Below are 23,840 nucleotides of genomic sequence, written 5' to 3'. Positions count from 1 at the left end.
TCGACGTTTCTGCGAGTATGTGTTTGTGGCTTGCACATATATCTTAATGATACGACGAAATGTTGATATATGGGTAGTTGCCACTGCCTTTCTGTTCACTAGTCATTATTACGCTGATGACATTGAGTGATCAAGGTGGATCAAAGGTCTAGTAATGATTGTTCGCATTTTTCGTCTAACTGTGGTCTGATACAAGTTAAAATCCGACGCGAGAAGGGAGCTTGGTTGATGGAATCACCCTGCTCGAACACGAAATGTTCGTGACAACAGATTGTCAAAGCCTTGGGGGCTAGTTTAAGACCATCAATCCAATTGTTATATACTCTTCATCGTCTCATGTTCATCTTCGTCTTCGGTGTGTAGATACGATAGTGGTAGTTTCCCGTAGAATTTGACAATTGCCGTCGAGCGCCACGGATCGCAGCTCGCCGACGAGAAGCAAATCACAAGACGTCAAGTAGACCAAAGAGTCAAAAGAGAGCTTCACCAAGACTATTCACAATGTCTGGTATGGACGACTTATCCGTCTGTTCAGTACACATACAGTACTGACCTCGTGCCGAGATTACACATAACTTATTGTCAGACATGTTCATATGGTCTTTGGGGTAATATAAATTTCTTCATATGACAAGCGAGTATACAAAAGTGATATCATATAAAAGTAAACCCCCCCCCCCCCCCAAATGTTGTCAACACCATCCAATGCTCAAATCATCAAGTCATGCCAAGTACGTATACCATCTACCAGTCCATACCGCCGCTTCTCTCACCACCAGCAAGTATAGCGTTTGCCTTTGCCTTCATACCCATACCATTCTCCAAGTGGCTGACGAATTTGCCCTTCTGGCCCTTGAGGATTCTCTTGTCAAGTGCCTCGAAGGGCTTCTCCTCGTTGTCTTTCTTGGTAACGAAGTTGCTGGTTCCAAGCACCGAGTCGAGCTCCTCAACAGGTGGTAACTTGACGTAGACATTTCCGTCTTCACGAGCTTCGACAGGGAAAGTGGCAATGTTGACACTCTCGTCATTGCCACATTTGCCCGCATTGTCGCCCTTGAGCTCATAATTGCGCTTATGGTACGGGCAGCTGACCCAGAGTTTGTTTGACTGCACATCGTCACCGATGAGACCATCACTAAGCACGAAGGCGCGCTTGTGAGGACACATTTGCTGTGTGGCGTAGTACTGGCCCTTGACCTTGAAGATGGCCAATTGTGTGTCGCCACGCTTGACAGCCAACGAGCTACCAGTTGCGGTGTCTTCGAACTGATCAGAACGTGCCAGGGGCTGCCATGCCAAGTCTGTCCACTTCGTACCACGGAAGTCCGTAGTTACGGAGTCCTTTGGCCAGTATGTTGGGCGGTGTTGGTCACGCTCCTTGACTTCCTCAACTGCTTGCACTCCTTCGTCGGTGTTGGCAAATTGGTTGAACTGCTTCATGCGCTCGGGAGAGTTGAGCACCTCGGTCCATTCGCAGAAGAACGAACCAACAAGCTGTTGCATTTGCTGTTCGAGGTCTGCGGCGATACCAAGCTTATCCTCAAGAATGACTTCTTGAAGGTACTTGATACCTCCGGGAAGGTTCTCGATCCATCGGGCAGTTCTTTGCAGCTTATCAGCGGTTCGAATATAGAACGAAAGGTAGCGGTCGAGGATAGGGATGACATCATCCGGAGGTACGTCCTTCGCCAGAAGCTCGCTGTGTCTAGGCTTTGCACCACCGTTGCCACCAACAAAGATGTTGAAGCCTTTCTCGGTAGCGATCAGACCAAAGTCCTTGTTCTGTGCCTCCGCACATTCACGTACACAACCACTGACACCACCCTTGAACTTGTGGGGTCCACGGATCGACTTGTATCGCTCTTCGAGACGAACGGCCATACCAACGGAGTCACCGACACCAAAGCGGCACCAGGTAGTTCCGACACAAGACTTGACAGTACGTAGCGATTTGGCGTACGCGTGTCCAGACTCCATACCACCATCGACCAGCTCTCGCCAGATCAACGGGAGATCCTGCTTGCGAGCACCGAACATGTCGATGCGCTGACCACCAGTGATCTTGCAGTACAAGTTGAACTTTTTGGCAACGGTACCGATTATGATGAGCTTATCGGCCGTAATCTCACCTCCAGAAACACGAGGGACAACAGAGAATGTGCCGTTGCGCTGGATGTTGGCCAAGAAGCGATCGTTGGTGTCCTGGAGACCACGAACATCCTTCTCAAGGATGTGTCTGTTGAAGAGGGAAGAAGTGATAGATCCGATGGTCGGCTTACAAGCTTCGCATCCCAGTGATTCAGGATCCTTGCCACAATGCTTCATGATCTCTTGGAACGTCTTGAGTTGTTTGACGTAGATGATGTTGAAGAGATCAGCACGCGAGTAGTCGAAGTGGGGACAGAGGTGGTTCTTGACTTCATTACCCATGGAGGTCATGGCCTTGTTGAAGATGGTCTGGACCAAAGGCATGCATCCACCACAGCCGGCACCAGCCTTGGTGCATGTCTTGACATCGCCGATGCTCTTGCAAGTCCCATCTTTGACCGCTTTGACGACATCTCCCTTCAGCACATTGTGACATGAGCAGATCTGAGTATCATCGGCAAGCTCGTCGGCGTCGTCATCGCCCTTACTAGCACCGATGATGAACTCGCTAGGAGAAACTTCGAGGGCCTTTTGGTTCTTGACCATAGGCACCAACTTGACGTAGTCTTTTGTGTCTCCGATCATCATGCCGCCCAGCAGATATTTTCCGTCAGTCGTGAAGAGATACTTTTTGTAGACTTGGTTGAAGGGGTCTTTGTAGGTGAGGGCTTTGACTGGCGGCGGTGCGGGTCCATCTGTGAGCTTCTTGACTTGGTCTTTTTGGCCCGTAGCACCTTCCTTCTTTGCGGAACCACGTCTGGTTGGAAGGATTTGGGGACCGTCTCGGTCGGCGAAGAAGTCGCCAAAACTGGCAACCTCGACTCCAAGCAACTTCAGCTTTGTGCTCAGATCCGGACGCTTGAACTGTCGGGGGGTGTGAGCTTTTGCCTGTGTGAGGTTGAAAGCAAGAACGTCAGCCATCTCAACACCAGGTGCGATGAGACCGAAGGTCTGGCTTTCCCAACTGGCACATTCTCCGATAGCGTAGACGTCCGGCATTGAAGTGGAAAGGTCGTTGTTGATGACGATACCGCCTCCTCTGTCTGCGCACTTGATGCCGGCTGCGCGAGCCAGCTCGTCACGGGCCTTGATGCCAATGGCGAAACAGATACACGTGCAGTCCATTTGTTCGCCATCTTCGAAGGTGACACCGGTGACGCTGTTGTCATCGTCCACATTGATCTTGCCGACACGTTTGCTGAGCAGCACGTCCAGGCCCAGGTCTCGGACTTGTTCGACGACCATACCACCAGCATCACCGTCAAGTTGTCTGCTCAGCACCCAGCGGTTTCTTTCAATGAGCTTGACCTTGCTGAACTCTTCGAGGTCCATCATAGCTTTGGCGGCTTCGAGTCCCAGTAGACCACCGCCGACTACAGCGCCAACGGACCCGGTCTTTGTGGCGGAGTAAGCAATGAGCTTCTCCAGATCTTCAATTGTACGGTAGACGAAGACGCCTTTCGCATCGTGTCCAGGGGTGTGGCGTGGTAATACAGCATCAGAACCGGTCGCAAGAATCAGTATGTCGTATGGTACCGTGGTGCCTTGTGATGTCTCGACCGTCTTCTCTTGTGGGTCGATAGACGTGACTTTGCTGTTGATGTGGTAGTTCAAAGAGCCCTCAGGCATTGACGAATACCACTCTTTGGGGTTCAGATAGAGGTTCTCGACCTGTCGATGTTGGAAGAAGCTGGTCAGGCCAACTCTGTTGTATGCAAGATGTGCTTCTTCTCCAATAACAATGATGTCGTATTCTCGTCGCTTAACGTCGTACTTCATGAGTTTCTCTCTGTGGGAATAGTCAGCGTGTGATCTTGATCACGATTTGGTTGACGCTCACATGAATGCAACACCGACCATACCCAATCCTACCACGACAATTCGCTTCCTCTTAGTGTCCTTGGGCAGCTCTCCATTTTGCTCCATCTCCTCGATCTTCTCGGGGAGGACGTTCGCCTCAGCATCGTTCCACTCGCTATTGCTCATATTGAACAATGATATAGGCCAAAGGATATACGATTATTAGTAAATGCACAGCAGATGCTGGCGTGGGACACGGGAGAGCAGAAACAAGTGAATAACAAGACTACGGGAGCCAAAAGTAGAAAGGGGAGACAAGGTGTTTATGGACTCGCCTTTCCATACCGAGCTATCTATCAACATAGTATCTTGTCCCTCAACCGACTGGGACGGCTGCAAGCCCAGCAAATGCCATGGCATAAACACAAGCCGCGGCGACCGGAGAAGCAACTCCATGGTAAGCGTTCGCGGGACATGGCCACACACGCGACTCCGGATTACCAAATGAAATGCATCTGCACAACGACATCAGCTTCTTTCTCCTCGGGAGAGATCATCGGGCGCAAAAACGGGTTCGTGAACGTGGAGCCGCACTAAAGCTGGAGCAGTGCTGATAAGGACGACTGATAGAGGGACATTCTCGGCAAGAAGAAAAGAATCTCGACAAGACCCTGTACAGCCAATCAAAGCGGGACGATTAGCCAAGCAGTCTTTAAACGCAGAGTCTCTTTTCAACTTCATCTGCTCAACCATATACCGCTGATAAGCTGATGTTAGACCATTGGTTCTCTTTATCTGTCTTCAAAGTCCATCGCTGAACACGGGAGAAGCGACTACTTGTAGCGGCAAAGACTATACAGCTTCATCTCGAAAACGGGTGCATCGCACTGAGCATCATGTGGGAATCTCGGTTTTGACGCTATTCCATAAAGAGACGGCCTTATCTTTGCTCAATCTCAACCATCCACGTCCCACAAAGATGCTGCTGACTGCGATGCATCTCCACAGCCATAATTCCGCGGTAACCTGTCTATCGTAGTTTAGTGAGGCTCTTCGTCTGCTTCTCCGCTCAGAACATGGCTGGACATGCCGGTATGACGAATGTGAAGTTTTTAACCACTCTTGGCGGTTAAAATGTAGGCATTCTTGTGGACAGCCTTTCTCCGGGGCATCTCGCTTTGCTCTGGTCTCGTACATCGTTTCCTTGTTGCACAATCAAATCCAAAACAGACTCCTTTCCATACCCTCAACATATTCAGTTCTTTCCTGCTTGTGTTCTTGAATCTTCCTCCAATCAACATTCTTGCAAGTCGAGTCTTACAACAACATGGCTACTGTGCAAGCGACCGAGGAGGAGCGCGTGCATCTACGAAGAGTGTCTGCAGATTTCCCGCCCACACCACCAGATTCAGATCTTAGCGATACGGAAAAATCGACCAGCAACATAGATTCTACAAATTTCCCTTTGCCTCCACCGTCACACCCGCCTACCGAGATCAACCCATTAGACAGCAAGACACCAGACGCATGGCTACCGCGAGACCCGAGATTGATTCGACTCACTGGAGCCCATCCATTCAACTGTGAAGCTCCTCTTACAGATTTGTACAACGAAGGCTGGTTGACGAGTCCCGAATTGTTCTACGTACGAAATCATGGTCCCGTACCTCAGGTCAATGACGAAGACATACCAGATTGGGAGTTTACAGTAGAAGGGTATGAGTTGACCTTGATGTTCTAGATACAAGACACTAACGCGTGCTAGACTTGTCGAGAAGCCACTCACAATCAAATTCAAGGATCTCGTTCGGGAATATGACCAGATCACTTGTCCTGTGACACTCGTTTGTGCTGGTAACAGGCGAAAGGAACAGAACGTTGTTCGTAAAACCAAAGGCTTCTCTTGGGGCGCTGCTGGAGTCTCGAATGCCCTCTGGACTGGCGTCATGATGCACGAAATCTTGAAGAAGACCGGACTCAAGCGAGGAGCAAGATACGTGTGTATGGAGGGTGCCGACAAGCTGGTAAGCCCCGGTCCTGACTTCGAACCTATTTCCAATATTGACAAAAGCAGCCCAACGGATACTACGGCACGTCTGTCAAGCTCAACTGGGCCTTGGATCCCAACAGAGGCATGATGCTTGCTTACAAAATGAACGGCGAGATGTTGACCCCAGATCACGGAAAGCCTCTTCGATGTATCATTCCTGGCCAGATCGGAGGTCGCAGCGTAAAATGGCTCAAGAAGCTCATAATCACCGACAAGCCTAGTGACAACTGGTACCACATCTACGACAACCGAGTATTGCCCACAACCGTCTCACCAGAAGAGTCTGCGAACAACAAGGATTGGTGGATGGATGAGCGATATGCGATCTACGACCTGTCAACTAACTCTGCGATGGCACATCCAAAACATGAAGAGCAGTTGTGTCTTGTCGGAGCACCACAAAGCTACCGGGTGAAGGGATACGCTTACGGTGGCGGTGGTCGACGCGTCACTCGTGTTGAAATCACACTGGATAAAGGCAAGAGCTGGCGTCTAGCCAATGTTGACTATGCGGAAGACAGATATCGAGAAGCAGGTCCAGTCGATCTGTATGGTGGCAGACTCGATATGGAATGGAGAGAAAGCTGTTTCTCCTGGGCCTTCTGGAATATCGATATCCCAGTCGATGACTTGAAGGATGCGAAAGACATCATGTGTCGAGCCATGGACGAGAGTATGAATGTTCAGCCTCGTGACATGTACTGGAGTGTCCTGGGTATGATGAACAATCCCTGGTATCGCATCGCCATCCACAGAGAGAACGATTATCTGCGCTTCGAGCACCCTACACTACCTGCCTTGATGCCTGGAGGTTGGATGGAGCGTGTGAAGAAACTTGGGGGTAACCTCGCCAATGGCTACTGGGGAGAACAACTAGGAGGCTCCGAGGCACCAGAACCTGTTGCAGAAGCAGCGGCAGACGTCAAGATGACCAAGGATGGGATCGACAAGAAAATCACGATTGACGACCTACGCAAGCACGACACCGAGAAGGAACCATGGTTCGTGGTGAATGGTGAGGTTTATGATGGCACTGCATTCATGGAAGGTCATCCCGGAGGAGCTACGAGCATTGTTGCAGCTGCTGGCTTGGACAGCTCCGACGAGTTCATGGCGATTCACAGCGAGACCGCCAAGGCCATGATGCCAACATATCACATCGGAACATTAGACGAGGAGGGCAAGCGTGCATTGAGCGGCGAGGAAGTGCAGCCAGATGAGAACGCAACGCCCTCGGAGACTTTCTTGCACCCGCGCACTTGGAAGAAGGCTATCTTGCAATCAAAGAAGACAGTGTCTTGGGATAGTCGCATCTTCAGATTCAAGCTCGAGGCTGAAGAGCAGAAACTTGGTCTTCCTACTGGCCAACATTTGATGATGCGTCTCCGCGACCCCGTTACTCGCGAAGCAATCATTCGCTCATACACGCCTATCTCGGAGACAACGGAGCAGGGCTTTGTGGACATTCTGATCAAGGTGTACTTCAAGACAGGCTCACAGGAAGGAGGGAAGATGTCAACGGCTCTGGACTCTTTGCCTATTGGCCACTTTGTTGATTTCAAGGGTCCGATCGGCAAGTTCCAATATCTGAGTCCTGGCCTCTGTTCTATCAATGGTGTCGAGCGACGCATCACACAATTTGTCATGATCTGTGGTGGATCAGGTGTCACGCCTATCTACCAAGTCTTCCGCGCCGTCATGCAAGATGCTAGCGATAAGACCAAATGCACTCTGCTCGACGGCAACCGACTTGTTGAGGACATTCTATGCAAGGGAGAGCTGGATGGATTTGCCAAAGACAACGAGCACAAGGCAAAGCTTCTCTACACACTCACCCAGGCGCCGGAGAACTGGGATGGATTGAGAGGACGCATTGCCGCACCACTTCTTGCCGAGCACGCCAGCAAAGAGGCACTAAAGCTCGACCCGACCGAACAAGCTATGGTATTGATCTGCGGGCCCGAAGCGCTTGAGAAGAGCTGTCATGCTGCATTGTTGAACCAAGGTTGGCGTGATGACGAAATGCTCTTCTTCTAGTCGAGCTACGAGATCCTTGAATTGTACTGTATATATTTGCATGGCGTTTCAGATTGGATTTCCTTGGGAAAGGGATTGTGAAAATCGAAGCTGGGTGGCGCAGAACGCCTGATTGTATTGTTGTGCAATAATCTATGAGTCGAGCATTTCACTTTCACCAAAGCGCGATTGCCGAAGTGACATCTAGAACGTGTCATCATCTTCGTCGTCGTCCCACTTTCTCCTGACCAAGCTGGGGCTGATGTCGGGGACACTATCACCCTCGATGGACTCCGTGCGGTCGGCGCCAGCAGTAGCTAGCAAGTCGTCAACAATGATCCTACTGGCCTCTCTAGCTGGAGTCTGCATGAGGCGAGACTGAGGGACATGGAACTGCATAGTCTTGGGCGGACTGATACTAAAGTCGTCATCGCTATCAGATTCCCAGAGGGTGCGGGTAGTCTTATCCTTGGTGTCAGTGAACAATGCACGGCCGGTGCTCGTCATGAGATCGCGTCCCGGGGTTTGAACCGAAATGCCAGGGGTATGTGGAGTCTGTAATGCTTTCCTGGGAGACTTCTGGGGAGAGAATAGGTCTGAGCGCAGTTGAGGCGCGGCCATTTCCGGACTGCTCATAGGACTGCTATCGGCAAACAGGTTGCGAGTGCGCGTCTGTGTTTGATTCTGCTGAACAGTGGCCGGGGTGGCGTCAGAGGCCGGACGCTGTTGCCTGCGAGCAGAATGTGGAGTAGCCTGGACGCGGAAATTGCGGTCCATGATACGGTGCATCAGAGGATCAGGGTTCTGTTGGCGTTGGGCAGTGGAAGGTTGGTAGGCCGAAGGGGGCTCGAAGGGCGACGACGACTGGAAGTTCAAGGTACCGCGCATCGGAGTGCTGATCTGATCCGACGACGGTTTGATTGGGGAAGGAGAAATCATCTGCTTGCCCTTGGTCTTGATCTGAGGAGTGGTGTGAAGTCCAGTCGTGTTCGATGGAGAATCGATGATGGATGTTTCGTCGTCCTCGTCATGAGCATAACCTTGAGTGATAGGAGTCATGGTTCTGTCAACATCGTGACCCGCCGATGGCTCATCGTAGGTCGTGTCTTGGGCAGTCGCGTCGTCATGGCTCGCATCCTCCTCTAGCGCACCCTCTTGGTAACCCGACAAGGAGACATTGGCCGAAGCCTCGAAGAACTGTTTCCAGAAGCGAGATCCCTCCCAGACGTCACGAGAGTGCTGTGCATATTGGTCGACCACGGGAAGAATGCTCGACGTGACGATGCGATGTGCTTTGCTGAAATTGTGGTCGATTTCTGGTCGACACGTTAGCCCTGCCTGCTGTATCTCGCGCCAACATCAACTTGCCTTGCAAAGTCAGAGTGATCGACTGCTCGAGTCTTTCGAGCTCTTCTGTCAGACTCAGATTGCGATTACTCGCCGGCGCTGCGGTTCGGGACATTCTTGTTCTTGCGCCCAACGACGCTGAGAAACACAAACACGCGCGACTTGTTGATTAGCCCGAAATCGCCGACCCTGTCGCATCTCTCGCTCCACCTTCCCTCTGCCGCAAAGCTCGGTGCTCCTTGGCTAGCCACACGGGTGCTTCTATTACCCCGCATCTGCCGTCGCTCACTCATCATCCTCGTCTTTCGGACAAGCACACCACGAGCTGAGCAGCATCACCTGGTCATCCCTCTGCCGTAACCCCGAGACTCCTCTATACCAGCCAAGCTGCGGGGCTTGCATCTTCTGATCCTTCGTCCTTAGCATTTCGGAATTCCGAAAGGAACAATCCCGTTCATGAGCCCTGTCAATCTTCAACCACCTTCGAGGAGAGGGGTCGTCTAGCTATGTCTTCCTCTTCTCTTTCCGTGAACCCGTCCCATAGTTGAGCTGCTCTTCCTCTTGTCTCTCTTCTTCTCGTTCGTCCATCTCGCAACTTCTTGTCCTCCGACCTGCACACTTGTGTCTCTTCCTGCTGCTATTCTTCTACATATCATCATGGTTGCACGATTCACATCCAGAGCTGCCTGGCAGGCTGTCGCCTCGGCCACAATTCCACGGAGCCTGGCCCAGACTAGGGGCTTTGCGAGCACTTTGCAGAGAGAAGAAAAAAGGACTGCCATCATCACTGGTGCGAGCCGCGGAATGTAATTGTATCTGACCTTGGTCACCCTATTACTCCATGCTGATGTTTGTGATAGCGGCAAGTCCATTGCTCTCCGTCTGGCTCGAGACGGATACGATCTATGCATCAACGACGTCGAAGCAAACAAGCAAGGCATTGACGATGTCGTCTCCCAAGTCAAGTCTGCTGGTGTCAACGCTATTGGCGCTGTTGGCGACGTATCGGATCTCTCGCAGGTTGAAGCTGTCATTCAGAAGAGCGTCAAAAAGCTTGGCCCCTTGAACACGATGTAAGTCTTACAAGAGAGCCCTCCCTCATCCTTCACTATCAACACGAGATTGTGGAAGAGTTGGTCTTGATCACTCGAACTTCATGCAAGAGCAAGGACTGCTGGTAGAACACATGAGCGCCGAATTCTTTCACAACTATGTGTTCATCACTGTACAAGGTCCCTCCGTGGCCGCAGTCATTTAGCGTCGGTTACCAGCGGCCGTTTCACTTGGTCTGAGCTTCATATACGGTAAAAGTTCGCAGCCATCCACCAAGGCAAACGAAAGAGGCTCTGCTTTCACATCTTCCGTGGCGCAATTGGCTAGCGCGTTCGACTGTTAATTGATCAGATTGCAGTCCATCGAGAGGTTCCTGGTTCAAGCCCAGGCGGAAGAGCATGTCTTGTTTTTGGCTGTTTGCTGACTCTTTTTGGTCGCAGGATCGCGAATGCCGGTATCGCCCAAGTCAAACCATTGCTGGACCTGACTACAGAAGACTTTGAACGAATGTTCAGAATCAACGTGTTCGGTGTACAGAATTGCTATAGCGCTGCGGCACGACAAATCATCTCGCAGGGCAACGCCACGGCCGAGGCACCTTGTAAGATGATAGCTGCAGCTTCGATTGTTGCCTTCAAGCCATTCGCTCTGCTTTCCCACTACTCGGCGTCCAAGTGGGCTGTCAGAGGCCTCACGCAAGCGTATGCAATGGAGATGGCTGAGCATCACATCACGGTGAATTCCTATGCTCCGGGCATTGTCGGCACGGCCATGTGGGATCTTATCGACGAGGAGCTGGGTAAGAAACGTGGCAACGACCTAGGTCAAGTGATCAAGAAGGGCGAAACAATCAAGAAGTATACGGATGAGTTGATCGCACTGGGTAGAGTGTCTGTGCCGGAAGATGTGGCCAAGCTCGTTTCCTTCCTTGCCAGCCATGATTCGGACTATGTGACAGGCCAGTGTCAGGTAGTTGATGGCGGCATCATTTTCACGTAGACGATGTTGTCAGATGTATATACGAATGAATACAGAATTATGTCCAGAAGATGTGATGGGCTTCACTAAAGTCCAGAGATTTGGCGATATGATAAGCGCGACAAGATGCGCCAACCAAAGGTTGCGTCAGAGACCAAGTTTTAGACTGCTTCACAAGTCGTAGTAGTAGAAGTGAGTGCAAGATGAGACTGCGAGACGAGGTCAGGGAGGTATGCAAGTCATAGGCCGGAGCCTGGAAGGGGGAGATGATCAAACAAGCGCACAGCGGCTGGAAGCAGAGGAAGAATTGACCAGGATCAAGGATGGTCTTGTTTATCGAAGCGGGGAGACAACAACAGCGACGCCCATCTTTGGCCGCGCCTCTGTCGACAAGCATCTTGTGCGCCAACCGACCCCGACACTCGACATTCGACTCTCTCGAGACGTCCGCCTTGCGCCGCCATGGACCAACAGGCGCAGACTCTGTTGACGACGCTCAAACGCTCGTCGGCCGCCTCGGATGCCAAACTCACGCAGCTGAACAATCTCAAGTCCGACATCAAGCACCACAGAGTGCCCGACAGCGCCCAGCCCATCATCTTCGAGTGTCTCCGAGTCGCCTTGACCCAGCAAGCCTCCAGCACCCTCGCCACTGCCGCCTTTACCACTCTGGGTCATCTCATTAAGCGCCTGAAGATCCAAGACCCCGATGGCACTGCCATTGTCCAACACGTGCCTAAGCTCTTTGTCGCCTTGCAAGAGAGATTGGCCGACCTCCGCGAGAACCACCGCAGCGCCGCCTCACAAGCCTTTGCCGATGCCTGGCACTTTTGCCCTCAAGATGTAGAGCACATCATCCGCGACGAAGTCATCCCTGGCGCAAACGCCCGCGCAAAGGACACGGCCATGCACTGGGTCGTGCGCATGAACCACGACGAAGCACTGCCCTTTAAGACTTTTGTACCGCTGATGGTAGCCAATCTCGAAGACCATGACGGCGCAGTTCGTGATTCGGCAAAGAGTGCTTTGATTGATCTATTCCGGTACGTCCGCCGAACCGCAATCCGCCCGCAATTCTAACACTATGCTTTTAGTACTGCTCCGGATCGCGCAAAGGCAGATCTGAAGAAACAGTTGAATCTTCACGGTGTCCGGACAGGCATTGCATCCCAGATCCTTACACAAATCGAGTCAGAAAAGTCTTCGGCGCCCGCACACGACATGTCGCAGTCCACTCGCTCCCTTCCTGTCCTTGATCCTCATCTCGCCGAGAGCATCAATAGTGAAGCCGCTCGCGCACCTCCACCAGAGGAGATCCCCATGGATCCCATCTTCGTACATTCCCAAAGAGAGCTCGAGGATACTTTCAGTGACATGCTTCCTCACTTCGAGGGCCGAGAGAGCGAAGAGAATTGGGTAAACCGCGACAAGGATGTTACCAAGATGAGACGACTGCTGAAAGGAAACGCACCAACCGATTATCACACCCTCTTCATGGCTTCCATGAAACAAATGCAGGCCGGTATAATCAAGGTGGCCACTTCGCTACGGACGACAACCTCTAGTAACGGCTGTCACATGGTGCAGGAGCTGGCTAGAACCTTAGGCCCAGCCCTCGATCCAATGGTCGAGATCTACCTGCAGACATTCATCAAGCTGTGCGCCGCCACGAAAAACATTGCCGCACAGAACGGCAACCAGACAGTCGACACAATCTACCAATACGTTTCATACAACATCCGGACCATGCAACACGTTTGGATCGCCTGTCAAGACAAAAATGTGCAACCTAGAACATTCGCTTCTGGCTGGCTTCGCACCATTATCAGTAGACAAGCTGGTGCAAAGTCACACTTCGAAAGCACAGGAGGTCTCGAGCTTGCTGAAAAGTGCGTGAAGCATGGCCTCAACGACTCACAGCCGAAAGTCAAGGAGGCAATGAGAGCTACTTATTGGGCTTTGGCTAGAGTTTGGCCCAATAGAGCCGAGCTCATCATGAATACTCTTGACCCAAAGGCCAAGATCGCTCTCGAGAAACATGCGCATAATCCGAATGCGTCTACAACTGGTGCTTCGACTCTTCGTGCATCAACGGTGAGCAGAGCAGGTGCGGCCTCGAAGTCTTCCGTCCGAGATGCCATCATAGCAGCGCGTAAGAAGGCCCAGACTGAAAGCCGGCCTAACTCTGCGATGGCTACTGTCTCACCAGCTACTGTGAGAACGAAGTCATCCAATAATCTTACTGCCCGTCAGCCACCCGCTGGACCACCTGCTTCTGCCGCTCGTGTCCCTTCTGCCGTATCAACCTCGTCTTCCACTTCCACCAACACAAGACCTAATGCATTAATGTCTGGAGCTGCGAGACGACCTGTCAGACGTCCAGAGATCGCGCGACCCGCAACCGCAGATCCATATGCAAGTCGTAGACTAGCTAGGCCTGAAACACCATCGGTCAAAAGTCCTGTCACTAGTCCTCGACAAGACATTGCATCCAACTATACCAGTACATCGGGAAGCAAGCATCACCCGGATAGAGGTAGTCCCGCACTGAGTCCATTCCGCCAATCTTACCTCTCACCGAAATCAGCTGCCAGCAGAAGCCGACCTTCAAGCAGAGACAGCAAAGCAGAAGAGCTTGTGGCACCAAAAGAAGACGAGTTCGCCTCATTCGTACCCTCTTCGTACAAGAGCCATCTTCCTACATCTCCAAATTCAGCCAGGAGCCATCTTCCTACTTCTCCACGGTCCACTCTCCGTAGATCAACTCTGAACAGCTCAACATCTGTGGATAGTGTGATCCCTGTGGTTGCTGATGACACCTTTACTATGGAGTTGCCCACCGTACACAGGTCGCAGGTACCCGTGTTCGAGCGCCGTGCTTCACACTTGTCCACAGTCGATGTTACGACCGAGCATCAACCTCCGGTGCCACAAAACGCACAATCGGCGTCAGATAGAACCGACTCGCCCATCACAACCAGCCGCCAGGCCACTCCACAGCGTGAAGCGTTCTCTACGAAGGACACAAGCGCTGGGTCGTCGCCAAAACCCACGTTGGCCCCAGCTGCTCACATAGAGTCCGTTGTCCCTCAGCCCGAGGAAGCTGCTTTCCAGATTCACGAAGACCCGTTCATGGAGGGCGTAGAAGCGCCAGAAGCGCAACAGACAAGACACTCGCAAGACGTTCGAAGTGTCCTTGGTGAGGTTCCGCTTAACGAATTCAGCCAAACCGCAATTGCAGAGAACATCAACCAAGACGAGACGCATGTGACGGGAGACTCTCCACCGCAGAGTCCACAAACCAAATCTGAGACTCTGCGCTCTAGGAAGTTGCTCATGTCGGGTATCGAACGCATTCGAGGACGCACTCTTGACGCACACGGCTTCAGAAAAGTGCTCGAGTTGATAAGGTCATCCGAGTCTGGCGAGATATTTGGCTCTGTTGAAGAAGGAAGACGTTTCGACGACTTGTGCAGTGTTCTGTTGGAGTATATCGTGGAGTCTTCGGATGCTGCTGCGAACCCCAACGTGCGTCACTCTCAAGAGCTCAGAAGACAGGCCACTAGTGTGATGAGAACAGTGCTCAATGCGCAGCAACAACCGTATAGAAAGTGGATTGCTGCAGGACGTTGGTACTCTCGCGCCCTAATCGGAGCACTCGATGCACGCCAGAACGTCGAAGGCTCCGGACTGTTGGTCAAAGATCTGGAAGCAATGGCTAGCGATGTGGTGGCCAAAATTCACCCTGACGAAGGTGAGAAGGCCATAATCGAGTGGCTTGAACATTGCGTGGCAGAATCGGATTACGAAACGCAAGAGCAAGAGCTCGATGGCGCTGTTGCAGCTATTCAGGCTAGACATGGCGACGAGAGCCTAGTGCGTAAGAACAAGGCCATGGCACTCGCACTCCGCAACTTGGCTGCTCTGCTGGCCTCGACAACTGCAAGTGCCGCTCCACTATCCAAGGAATTGGGCGAACGTGCGGCTCGTATCGCAGTCGTATCCCTACGCTCCAAGGACGCCGAAGTACGCAAGTCATCAGTCGAATTAGCCACCCAGCTACACATGAGTTGGCCATCCAACCCCGAGACTCAAGACGATACAAAGAGCGAATTCTGGAGTATGCTCGAGAGGAATGGCTTACAAGAGAGCGCACGTAACCTGATCGTCTACTTTATCGCTCGCAGAGAACGAAGCGCTTGAGGAATATTCCATGGATCACAAAGGCACACTCATCAGTCATGGTAGGATATATTTCTTTTTTCCTTTCACTTGGTCTCTCTACTTTTTGGTGTTTTCGATCTCATGGTTCAGGGGGCCGGGTTCGGACGACACAGCATGATATCACAAAAAGGCAAAGGACGGGGTGGCGCTCTAGGAGTAGAAGAAGTCTTTAATGTGTACACGATTCGAACTGTCAAAAATTCTTTGAAAGCACGTGCATATCCATGTTGTTGGCAGTTTTCGCATCTACTATTCGGTGACCTAAAACGAGAAGGAAAGAGCGATCCAGCATTTCGCTGCTCAAGGCGGCTAGCTTGGTGTGCCACTGCCTATTTTGCGCAATTGGGCTGTGGGCAATGGCTATGATTAGCATGGCAATACTCGTCTCAAACACATGCGTTGAGTGGTAAGATCACAGAGACTGTGGCTCAGAGCAAAGATGAAAGAATTAAGATGATCATTGCGCAGATGCATTAAATTTGTTCAAGGCCAAACACATTCGACCGGTCCTCTGACATCTAGCCTTTCTAACATTGTCTCTCTGGATGCTGTAGCGCGAACAGAAGCCGACATCTTAAAGGGGCCTCCTCATACACAACGAAGCCATGGCTTGCTGCAAGTCTTCTGCACCTCTGATCCAATAGTGTAGAGGTCGGGGTGGAGCAACAGCATCAAACTAGCGGAGAGCAGCATGTGTGGCCAGTGCCTGCATACTCATACGATCTTGTTGCCTGAGCCTTTGCTTTTCCCCTGGTGACAAGCCATCCTTGGTCTTGGGTGTACTCGTCTCGGGTGTTGAGGTGTTGATGGTGGAGTATGAGGGTGTGTTCTTGTGCAGGAGCTTCGCAAAGGATGAAGAGGAGGATGTTGTGGTGATTGAGGCCGTGTCTGATGAGCTAGAGAAGCTTGAAAGACGGCTGAAGGGGTTGGATGGCATCTTGTATGTGTTTTGATGGATGGATGTGTGCTGTAGTTGTATGTGGTTTGTATTGGTGCAACAGGTGGTCGACTTTGTGGAACTGTTCGAGAGGATATGGTCGAGAGAAGATGACTGTGGTCCGATGATGGATAGGCAACAGAACAAGGTACACTGTATGGTACAATGGTGTGATGAAGATGATCGACTGGAAATGTTGCTGTTTGAGAAGTATACACCAGGCAACAACAGAGACCTACCTCACGCTTATATATATATATATATATAACCCGACCGCTCAGCAAGTATGAGCCCACAACGAGTCCCCGTGTACTCGATTTGACTCTTGCGCCCTCTGACTTCCACAAAGAGTCGCCGACGTTTTGACAAGGCACCATCCTACGCGCCTTTCGACTGACAAGTACCATATTAATCAAGCCTCGTCGCGACTAACAATGCCACTATCAGCCCTATAGGCTGACATCCGACCCTCATGAGCCGAATCGGGAAGGATCAAGATTGGCCAAAAGGAAACACCGCACAAAGTCATCCGGACTGGATGTTGTGGGGTGCTCCGATGTCGAAGTGCGCCGACTTTCTAGCTTTTGGTGTACCTGCCGTACCAAGCAAAAGACAGTACATAACATTGTTGATATGCTCCCGGCTCTGGTGTAATTTATGATTAGTTGAATTGTCGTCTTTTACAATGCTATCACGAATCATCCACAAGGATTCTCTCTGATCACTACCCAGTCTTGATGACTTTGGGAGGTGAACGACTTCTTGACAAGCAGTACCCCACAAACATATCACCATGCTGAGTCACCTACACCAATTTCCCGTTTCTAAGCAAGAGTGCAAATCAGCAGAGCTGGCATTCAAAGTAACGAGGAGTGAACAACTTGGTCAGCAGCTGGAGTAATATAGACTTTCTCGTGGAAACCACGTGCGATGCTTTGCCAAAACGAGGGACTACTGGCCTCAAACAGCAAGAGGGTCTTGTAAAAAGGACCTCGGCTTCATCGACATTGATATTCGATTAGAGCTAATCGCATTGTGGTAAAGCTTTCCTCGACTCATTTATGCGGTAGAGTGTGTGTCACGGGCATGAGTTGGCGTTGGAGATGGTCGGCCGTCTCAGTAAGGGTTGCTCATGCTCACCACCAGTCGACGCATGACTTATGAGTATGTTCAATAGCTGATGGAGATCTGACAGTCTTCTTCAAGGCTTCCCTCAAAATCGCAGAGCAACTAATGAACCGTCTCAACCGCCAATATCAACAGAGGTGGAGAGAGAGCATACGAGATGTTAAATGAAATGGTTGCGAAGGAGATGGATATTTACACATTGAAATCCCTAGATGTTGGAGGGATATTTGTATGTACTCCTGATAAATTGACAGCCCACCATCCCTTGACGCCTATCCGTATGCAGAGAATACAACAAGAGGAGTTAGAATCTCCCCAGCTCTTTGAGGCGCCACAGGTACAATGCTCGAAAATGGTCGAATGCATAGAGGCTGACAAAACAGAGCATCCAGATCGGATCGGTATGGTCCGGTAGCCTCTGGCCTGTGGACGCTGGTATAACTAATGGTACAAAGAATTTACAAGTCGTTAAAGCGGTCAAGTGACGATCTCGCCAATGTCGATCATCTGAGGCTTCCATTGGGCCGTGGACGACTGACTGGGCAAGACAATGTTCTCGCGAGGAGGGGTGTAGAGATACCACGAGCGGAGAGCAGCGGCGGCGGCACGCACGCGGGCCTCATCCAGGCTCGAACCGGCGGCCTCTCCTAGCTTGTCACTACCGCTGTAAACGCCAACGACGAAAACAGGGCTGCGAGAGTGACGACCAGTCTCTGAGAGTAGACGAGCAACTGGGGGTTCGAAGCCTTCGCGTAGGCACAAGCGCGCGAGGTCGCGAGTGGGGTGGGTGAAATCGAAGAGGGTGTGCAAGGGAATGTGGCGCGACAGGATGTGGGCGTGGTGGAAGGCCTGTGTGGCTTGGGCACCGGCGTGCAAGTAGAGGGCACCAAAGACGGCGTTGACGAAGCTGGCCGAAGCGTCTTCGATGGTGACGGCATCAGGATTCTGAGGGGCAGTCGCAGGGTCGGATCCGTTCTGTTGCAAGTCACCGAACTGGTTGTCGTAAACAATGCGCGAAGAGACACCACGGCGGTAGTTCCACTGTTCGTTTGAGCGGCGGGTGGCAGGCTTGTTGTCGGCAGAGGTCGCGTCCTTGAGGCGAGCCATTCCTCCCTCGGCCATGGCATTTCCAGGCTGGCGGCGAGTGAACTGCAGAAGACCAGGATCGACCTCGATACCAGGAGCAGCGACAGGCTCTACACCCCATTCCTCACGCATGGCGGAGAGAGTACGGGGCCCTGAGTAGGCGTATTGAGCGGCGAACAGGATCTGCATGGGCAGGCGGGGGTAATTGCACAGCAGCCATTCGGCAGTGTAGTATGCGAGGACGTCCTGACCGATGACAGCGAGCGAAGAGTTGTTTGCGTTTGCGCGCCGGTCGGCCGAAGGATGCACTAGACATTGTGCCAGAGTCTGAGTCGGGAAACGCGGTGGCAGCGACAGACGGGCGTGGAGGGCACTGAGTTTGGCAGAGATCTTGCGGCTGGCTCGGAGAGCTTCACTTGCAGAGTCTGCTGCGGTAGAAGGAGTGTCGAGGACAGGTTCCGATGCGACGGCGGGTGCTGCTGTCACGGGAGCATCTTGTCGGAGGCGGGTGGACAGGCCAAACGAGCGGCGATATAGCGGGTTGCTGAAGGTGGACGAGAGTATCCGGTCTGGGCGCGGTGACAGCAGAGAGCGACGCATTTGTTGGCTTGCAATGCGCTTCATGGTGGTGCAATTGGACCTCGTCGTCGCCGGGCAAGATTTTTGCCAGACATCATCAACTACGCCCGAGCACGGTCCACATTCGAAGTCTTGGCTTCCATGCCCGCTCAATGGTCAGCGCGACCTGCTCACGACCAGCAAGTCGACAATACAGCCTCACTCTCCTCTCAGTTCAATCCCAAAATGGCTGGCGACAAGATCCCGTACGTTGGTCGAATCTCGCTATCCACACTGCTCACTCCCGTCTCGACTGTCTTGCTCAACACACGTCCGCCTACAAGCCCACCTACTCCCCATCATTTCCCATCTGTCGCTCCTTCCGCTCGACCTTGCTCAATTCTCGTCGCACACTGCATCTACTGCTTCTGACTTTGCTATAGCTACCCCAAGCACGTCTGGTCACCCGCTGGTGGTTGGTACTCGCAGCCCAAGAACTGGAAAGCAAACACTGCCGTCATGGGCCTCTCGGTCGTCCTTGTTGCCGGTGTCTTCTTCAGCTTGAGCGCCGACCGTGAACACCGCTACAAGATGCCCGAACAAGGCCGCTTCTTCCCCAGCAGATAGTACTGAACGCCCCGAACATCATGGCAACCCAAACACGAGAACTGACCACCGAAACAGCTGGAGCCGTCAAATCCGCGAACACGAGAGGTCGCTCGCCAACAAGGACGAGTAAGCCGTCGTCAATTGCTTTTAATCGGAGTTTGGGGGGGATCTGCATCTTTGTACTTTGTGCCCGTTCCAAAACCTTGACCCAATACCACTACTGTTCCATACATCGCAACGAGTATTCCTGCTTTCTTTCTGCAACCACCACTCCGTTCCATCTCTCCACCCCACCCTCTGTCTGCAACACCGGAACGCCCACTTGCTCGATCATCAAGCTTGCTGCTACATTGCCCCACTTGGATGCCTCGATCACATCTCCTGTCCTGACGAGTCCGACTGCCAATCCGCCTAGGAAGCCATTGCCTCCACCCGTTGGGTCGACAACCTTGTCTGGAGACGATGCGTGATAGGCTGGAAGCCATACCTGCTTGTCCGACGATGCCACGTAGCATCCGTCCTTGCCAGACCTTACGACGACTGATAATCTTCGTGCTCGCTCACTAGACAAGCTGGATAGCAGTTTCGCGCTGCATGATTCGATGACTTTTCGGTCTACGAGTCCAGAGTCCGCGTTTCCGACGACTGAGAAGAGGTCTGAAAGTTCTGCATGGTTTGGACTGATGACATCGATATGCTCAAGTGCCTTGATGGTGTTGCCCAGTTCTTCGGGTACGCAGAGGTCAGGTACCGGCTCCCATATGAACACAGGGCGGTCTAGAGACTGTCCAAGCTCGGCCCTTCGAGATCTGATGGTCTGGACCAAGTCGACACAACGAGCTGGAGCGCAGATCAAGTGGAAGGATCTTGCGGTCAGTAAGTGGGGTGACAGGTCGTCTGCAGTGATACGAAGCTTGGGCGTTAGATATTTGAAGGCTGCTACTAGGTTTAGCAGAAGCAAGGCTGGAAGGAAGACTCAAAGATACCGCGATGTTCATTGGCGCCATAACCGTTCCAGCCTTTGGTTGTCAAGGCGTCGCGCGATCTGATGAGGACGGCAGTGTCCCAAGAATTGATCGTATCACGTAATGAGTTGGGAAAGTCATGGCCGGCGTCCACGACCCAGCCAACTCTCTTGGACTGAGGAGATGGAGACAACAAACGAGCACCCAAAGCGCTGTAAGTTCCGGCACCACCAGGGATATTTACAAAAGGAGTCTGGTCAGCAGCAGATGGGGCAGGGTAGATGTCATCTGCAATCAGATGACTTAGCAGGGGCATGTGTTGAGCGTAGTCGAGTGTTCGGCATAAACAGAGGGCTTATCTGGGCCCATGACAGACAGAGAAGGACAAATCAAACGACTTACCAATGATGAACATGCCCGTGGTGCAGAAATCAATGGGATGCGACATGGTTGCAGCAAGATGCCAAGAGGCTTGAGATGTTTGTGGTTCTCTTGCGATGACGAGCATGTTGAAGTGGCTTGTCGCTCTGTCTGGCTCGTGCATTGAATTGGCGGAGTGGCAGGCCGGGGCTCCAACAATAGCATCACCTTAGCATCCTCAAACTCCCTACTCCTCCCTCTCCAATTCACGTCTTCAGCATGGCGACGACTACGAGCAACCTCGGCATGCACAACCTCACGACGCTGATTAAGCGGTATGTTTGGCGACTTCCTCTGGCTCCGAAGCACACGTCCAACTGACGCTCGTCACCAGACTCGAGGCTGCGACATCCCGTCTAGAAGACATTGCTACCTCGTCGGCCTCGTTTGACCAGCCCAGGCACACGGTCGCCGATGTTGGAGCCACTCATCTGCCCGGCTCTTCCAGCGCCCCCGAGCTCCCTGGTATCGCAAGAGATGCCTCTGAAGCTGCCCCTCCACCACCACCACCCGCCGCCCCGACCTCAACTCTCCCTAAGCCTGTCCAGGAGATGGACAAGCTGATGGACGAGCATGTCGCCAACTTTGTATCGTCTGCCTCGGGTCTGGACAAGAACATTGAGAGCCAGGTACAGACATGGTATGAAGCACACTCAAGCGCCGCCATTGACCCCCTTGCAGGCCCACGCCGTCTCTCGTGCCTTTGCTGCTCAGCGCCAATACCTCGTCGTAGCCAACAAGGCAAAGAAGCCTGACATGACTTCGCCCGCCTTCTCGGAGCTCATCAAGCATCTGCAGCAAGAGATGGGCACTGTCAACGACATCAAGGACTCGAACCGCGCCTCGCCCTTCAAGGATCAACTCAACATGGTCGCCGAAGGCATGGGTGGCCTACAGTGGGTCGTCTTCGAGGGCAAGCCTGCCGACTACGTTGGCGAGATCCTGGGTGGTGTACAGCTGTTCGGCAACAGAGTGCTCAAGGAATACAAGGAGAAGTGTGTCTCGATCATCCGCCTGCTCTCGAGCCAATCACAAGACTGACTCTTCTGCAGGGATCCTAAACACGTCGCATACGTTCAGTCATACTACGCCATCTGGAAGAATCTCCAGGCCTACATCCGCGCCCACTACCCCGCTGGTGTCACTTGGAATCCTCAAGGCATGGACCTCGCAAAGGCCCTCAAGGACGCTCCAACCGATTCTGCTCCGCCCTCACAATCTGCTCCCGCTCCACCTGGTGGTGCAGGAGGTCCTCCTCCACCTCCACCTCCGCCGCCACTTCCCACTTTCGACAACGCTCCCCCTCCTCCACCACCGGGTCCAGCCCCCGCTGCTAAGTCTGCTGGTGGTGATATGGGTGCTGTTTTCGATCAGCTCAACCGAGGCGAATCCGTCACCTCTGGCCTGAGGAAGGTTGACAAGAGTGAGATGACACACAAAAACCCTTCATTGCGTGCTGGCTCTACCGTCACCGACCGGAAAGAAAGTCAAGACGGCATCACACGCAGCCGTAGTAGGGGTCCTGAGCTCAAGCCCAAGCCCGACAGCATTCGTGGAAAGGGCATTGCTCAGCCTACACCCAAGAAGGACCCCAAGAAGGAGCTCGATGGCAACAAGTGGATCATCGAGAACTTCGAGGACGCTGACGCTCCTATCGAAATTGACGTTTCCGTCACTCAATCTATTCTCATCACAAAGTGCAAGAACGCTACCATTCGCCTTGTTGGCAAGGCCAACGCCATCAGTATCGACAACTGCATACGCACCAATCTCGTCATTGACGACCTCATCTCGTCAGTGGATGTCATCAAGTGCCCCAACTTTGGTCTGCAGGTTCTTGGTAGCCTTCCTACCGTCATGCTCGATCAGGTCGACGGTGCCTCTATCTACCTCTCAAAGGACAGTCTGAATACTGAGATCTACACATCCAAGTGCGCCAGTATCAACGTCAATCTACCCCCTCAAACTGAGCAGGACGATTACAAGGAGTGCCCCCTTCCTGAACAATTCCGTACCTTCATCAAGGACGGTAAGCTTGTGAGCGAGATTGTTGAGCACGCCGGCTAGATGCATCATACACTTGTTTGAGCAGAGGCAGAGACTTGGGATATTTTGTAGGATAGATAGCGCTGCCTTCTTGGCAGGATTGACAGCAAGCGCAGATCTTGGAGCATGTCCTATCTCATTAATCACTTGGTCGCGTGTTATTGTATAGTTTGGTTAAACGACTTGTCTCCATTTATGAATGGCCGCTGTAGTGAGGCCTTACCCGGTATGCACGCCTGGATGTAAGGGAAGCGAGTGAGAGCAAGTTTCACTGCAGCCAATGTCATACCGTTGGTTCAAAGTCTCTATCCAGATTGTCTCTAGGAGCAACAAGTGGTGTGGCCTCTTCATGCAAGATCGAAAAAGACGATCAATCAGCTTATGGGTGACACCGCCAGGGTCATACCATCAGCGATAGATCGCCAGCATCATATCCACATGGTCTCATAACATATGAGCCTTTGGGCCGACTAAT

The 23,840-nt window shown here is 52.3% G+C and overlaps 9 protein-coding genes across 9 annotated transcripts; 5 read left to right on the top strand and 4 right to left on the bottom strand.

The window, feature by feature from the left end:
* Positions 1 to 744: 744 nt before the first annotated feature.
* On the bottom strand, positions 745 to 4,134 carry AUEXF2481DRAFT_31614 (uncharacterized protein; the record flags this gene model as incomplete). The annotated part of the gene is made up of 2 exons (XM_013486102.1): positions 745 to 3,937; positions 3,989 to 4,134. 2 exons carry the CDS (start codon positions 4,132 to 4,134, stop codon positions 745 to 747), a joined length of 3,339 nt encoding a protein of 1,112 aa, XP_013341556.1.
* A 1,141-nt stretch (positions 4,135 to 5,275) lies between these two features.
* AUEXF2481DRAFT_67966 (uncharacterized protein) lies at positions 5,276 to 8,035 on the top strand (the record flags this gene model as incomplete). Its single annotated transcript, XM_013486187.1, has 3 exons — positions 5,276 to 5,664; positions 5,714 to 5,972; positions 6,023 to 8,035. 3 exons carry the CDS (start codon positions 5,276 to 5,278, stop codon positions 8,033 to 8,035), a joined length of 2,661 nt encoding a protein of 886 aa, XP_013341641.1.
* A 183-nt stretch (positions 8,036 to 8,218) lies between these two features.
* On the bottom strand, positions 8,219 to 9,476 carry AUEXF2481DRAFT_31612 (uncharacterized protein; the record flags this gene model as incomplete). Its single annotated transcript, XM_013486101.1, has 2 exons — positions 8,219 to 9,311; positions 9,379 to 9,476. The coding sequence occupies 2 exons, from the start codon at positions 9,474 to 9,476 to the stop codon at positions 8,219 to 8,221; spliced, it is 1,191 nt and encodes a 396-aa protein (XP_013341555.1).
* Positions 9,477 to 10,018: 542 nt separating this feature from the next.
* AUEXF2481DRAFT_67778 (uncharacterized protein) lies at positions 10,019 to 11,413 on the top strand (the record flags this gene model as incomplete). Its single annotated transcript, XM_013486167.1, has 3 exons — positions 10,019 to 10,167; positions 10,222 to 10,434; positions 10,855 to 11,413. The coding sequence occupies 3 exons, from the start codon at positions 10,019 to 10,021 to the stop codon at positions 11,411 to 11,413; spliced, it is 921 nt and encodes a 306-aa protein (XP_013341621.1).
* A 441-nt stretch (positions 11,414 to 11,854) lies between these two features.
* On the top strand, positions 11,855 to 15,595 carry AUEXF2481DRAFT_7109 (uncharacterized protein; the record flags this gene model as incomplete). Its single annotated transcript, XM_013486055.1, has 2 exons — positions 11,855 to 12,435; positions 12,487 to 15,595. The coding sequence occupies 2 exons, from the start codon at positions 11,855 to 11,857 to the stop codon at positions 15,593 to 15,595; spliced, it is 3,690 nt and encodes a 1,229-aa protein (XP_013341509.1).
* A 2,563-nt stretch (positions 15,596 to 18,158) lies between these two features.
* Positions 18,159 to 19,391, bottom strand: AUEXF2481DRAFT_31609 (uncharacterized protein; the record flags this gene model as incomplete). The annotated part of the gene is made up of 1 exon (XM_013486100.1): positions 18,159 to 19,391. The coding sequence occupies one exon, from the start codon at positions 19,389 to 19,391 to the stop codon at positions 18,159 to 18,161; it is 1,233 nt and encodes a 410-aa protein (XP_013341554.1).
* Positions 19,392 to 19,447: 56 nt separating this feature from the next.
* On the top strand, positions 19,448 to 20,081 carry AUEXF2481DRAFT_42397 (uncharacterized protein). Its single transcript, XM_013486143.1, has 3 exons — positions 19,448 to 19,591; positions 19,769 to 19,951; positions 20,010 to 20,081. The coding sequence occupies exons 1-3, from the start codon at positions 19,572 to 19,574 to the stop codon at positions 20,062 to 20,064; spliced, it is 258 nt and encodes an 85-aa protein (XP_013341597.1). The 5' UTR covers positions 19,448 to 19,571; the 3' UTR covers positions 20,065 to 20,081.
* Positions 20,082 to 20,151: 70 nt separating this feature from the next.
* On the bottom strand, positions 20,152 to 21,347 carry AUEXF2481DRAFT_7106 (uncharacterized protein; the record flags this gene model as incomplete). The annotated part of the gene is made up of 3 exons (XM_013486054.1): positions 20,152 to 20,870; positions 20,921 to 21,187; positions 21,302 to 21,347. 3 exons carry the CDS (start codon positions 21,345 to 21,347, stop codon positions 20,152 to 20,154), a joined length of 1,032 nt encoding a protein of 343 aa, XP_013341508.1.
* A 117-nt stretch (positions 21,348 to 21,464) lies between these two features.
* AUEXF2481DRAFT_42392 (uncharacterized protein) lies at positions 21,465 to 23,732 on the top strand. Its single transcript, XM_013486142.1, has 4 exons — positions 21,465 to 21,594; positions 21,654 to 21,948; positions 22,001 to 22,314; positions 22,372 to 23,732. Exons 1-4 carry the CDS (start codon positions 21,539 to 21,541, stop codon positions 23,384 to 23,386), a joined length of 1,680 nt encoding a protein of 559 aa, XP_013341596.1. The 5' UTR covers positions 21,465 to 21,538; the 3' UTR covers positions 23,387 to 23,732.
* Positions 23,733 to 23,840: the final 108 nt, after the last annotated feature.

The sequence above is a fragment of the Aureobasidium subglaciale genome (assembly GCF_000721755.1).
Source record: "Aureobasidium subglaciale EXF-2481 unplaced genomic scaffold scaffold_18, whole genome shotgun sequence".
Taxonomy (NCBI): domain Eukaryota; kingdom Fungi; phylum Ascomycota; class Dothideomycetes; order Dothideales; family Saccotheciaceae; genus Aureobasidium; species Aureobasidium subglaciale.
The sequence above is the reverse complement of the archived record's forward strand: the minus strand, read 5'-3'. Positions and strand labels throughout refer to the sequence as shown.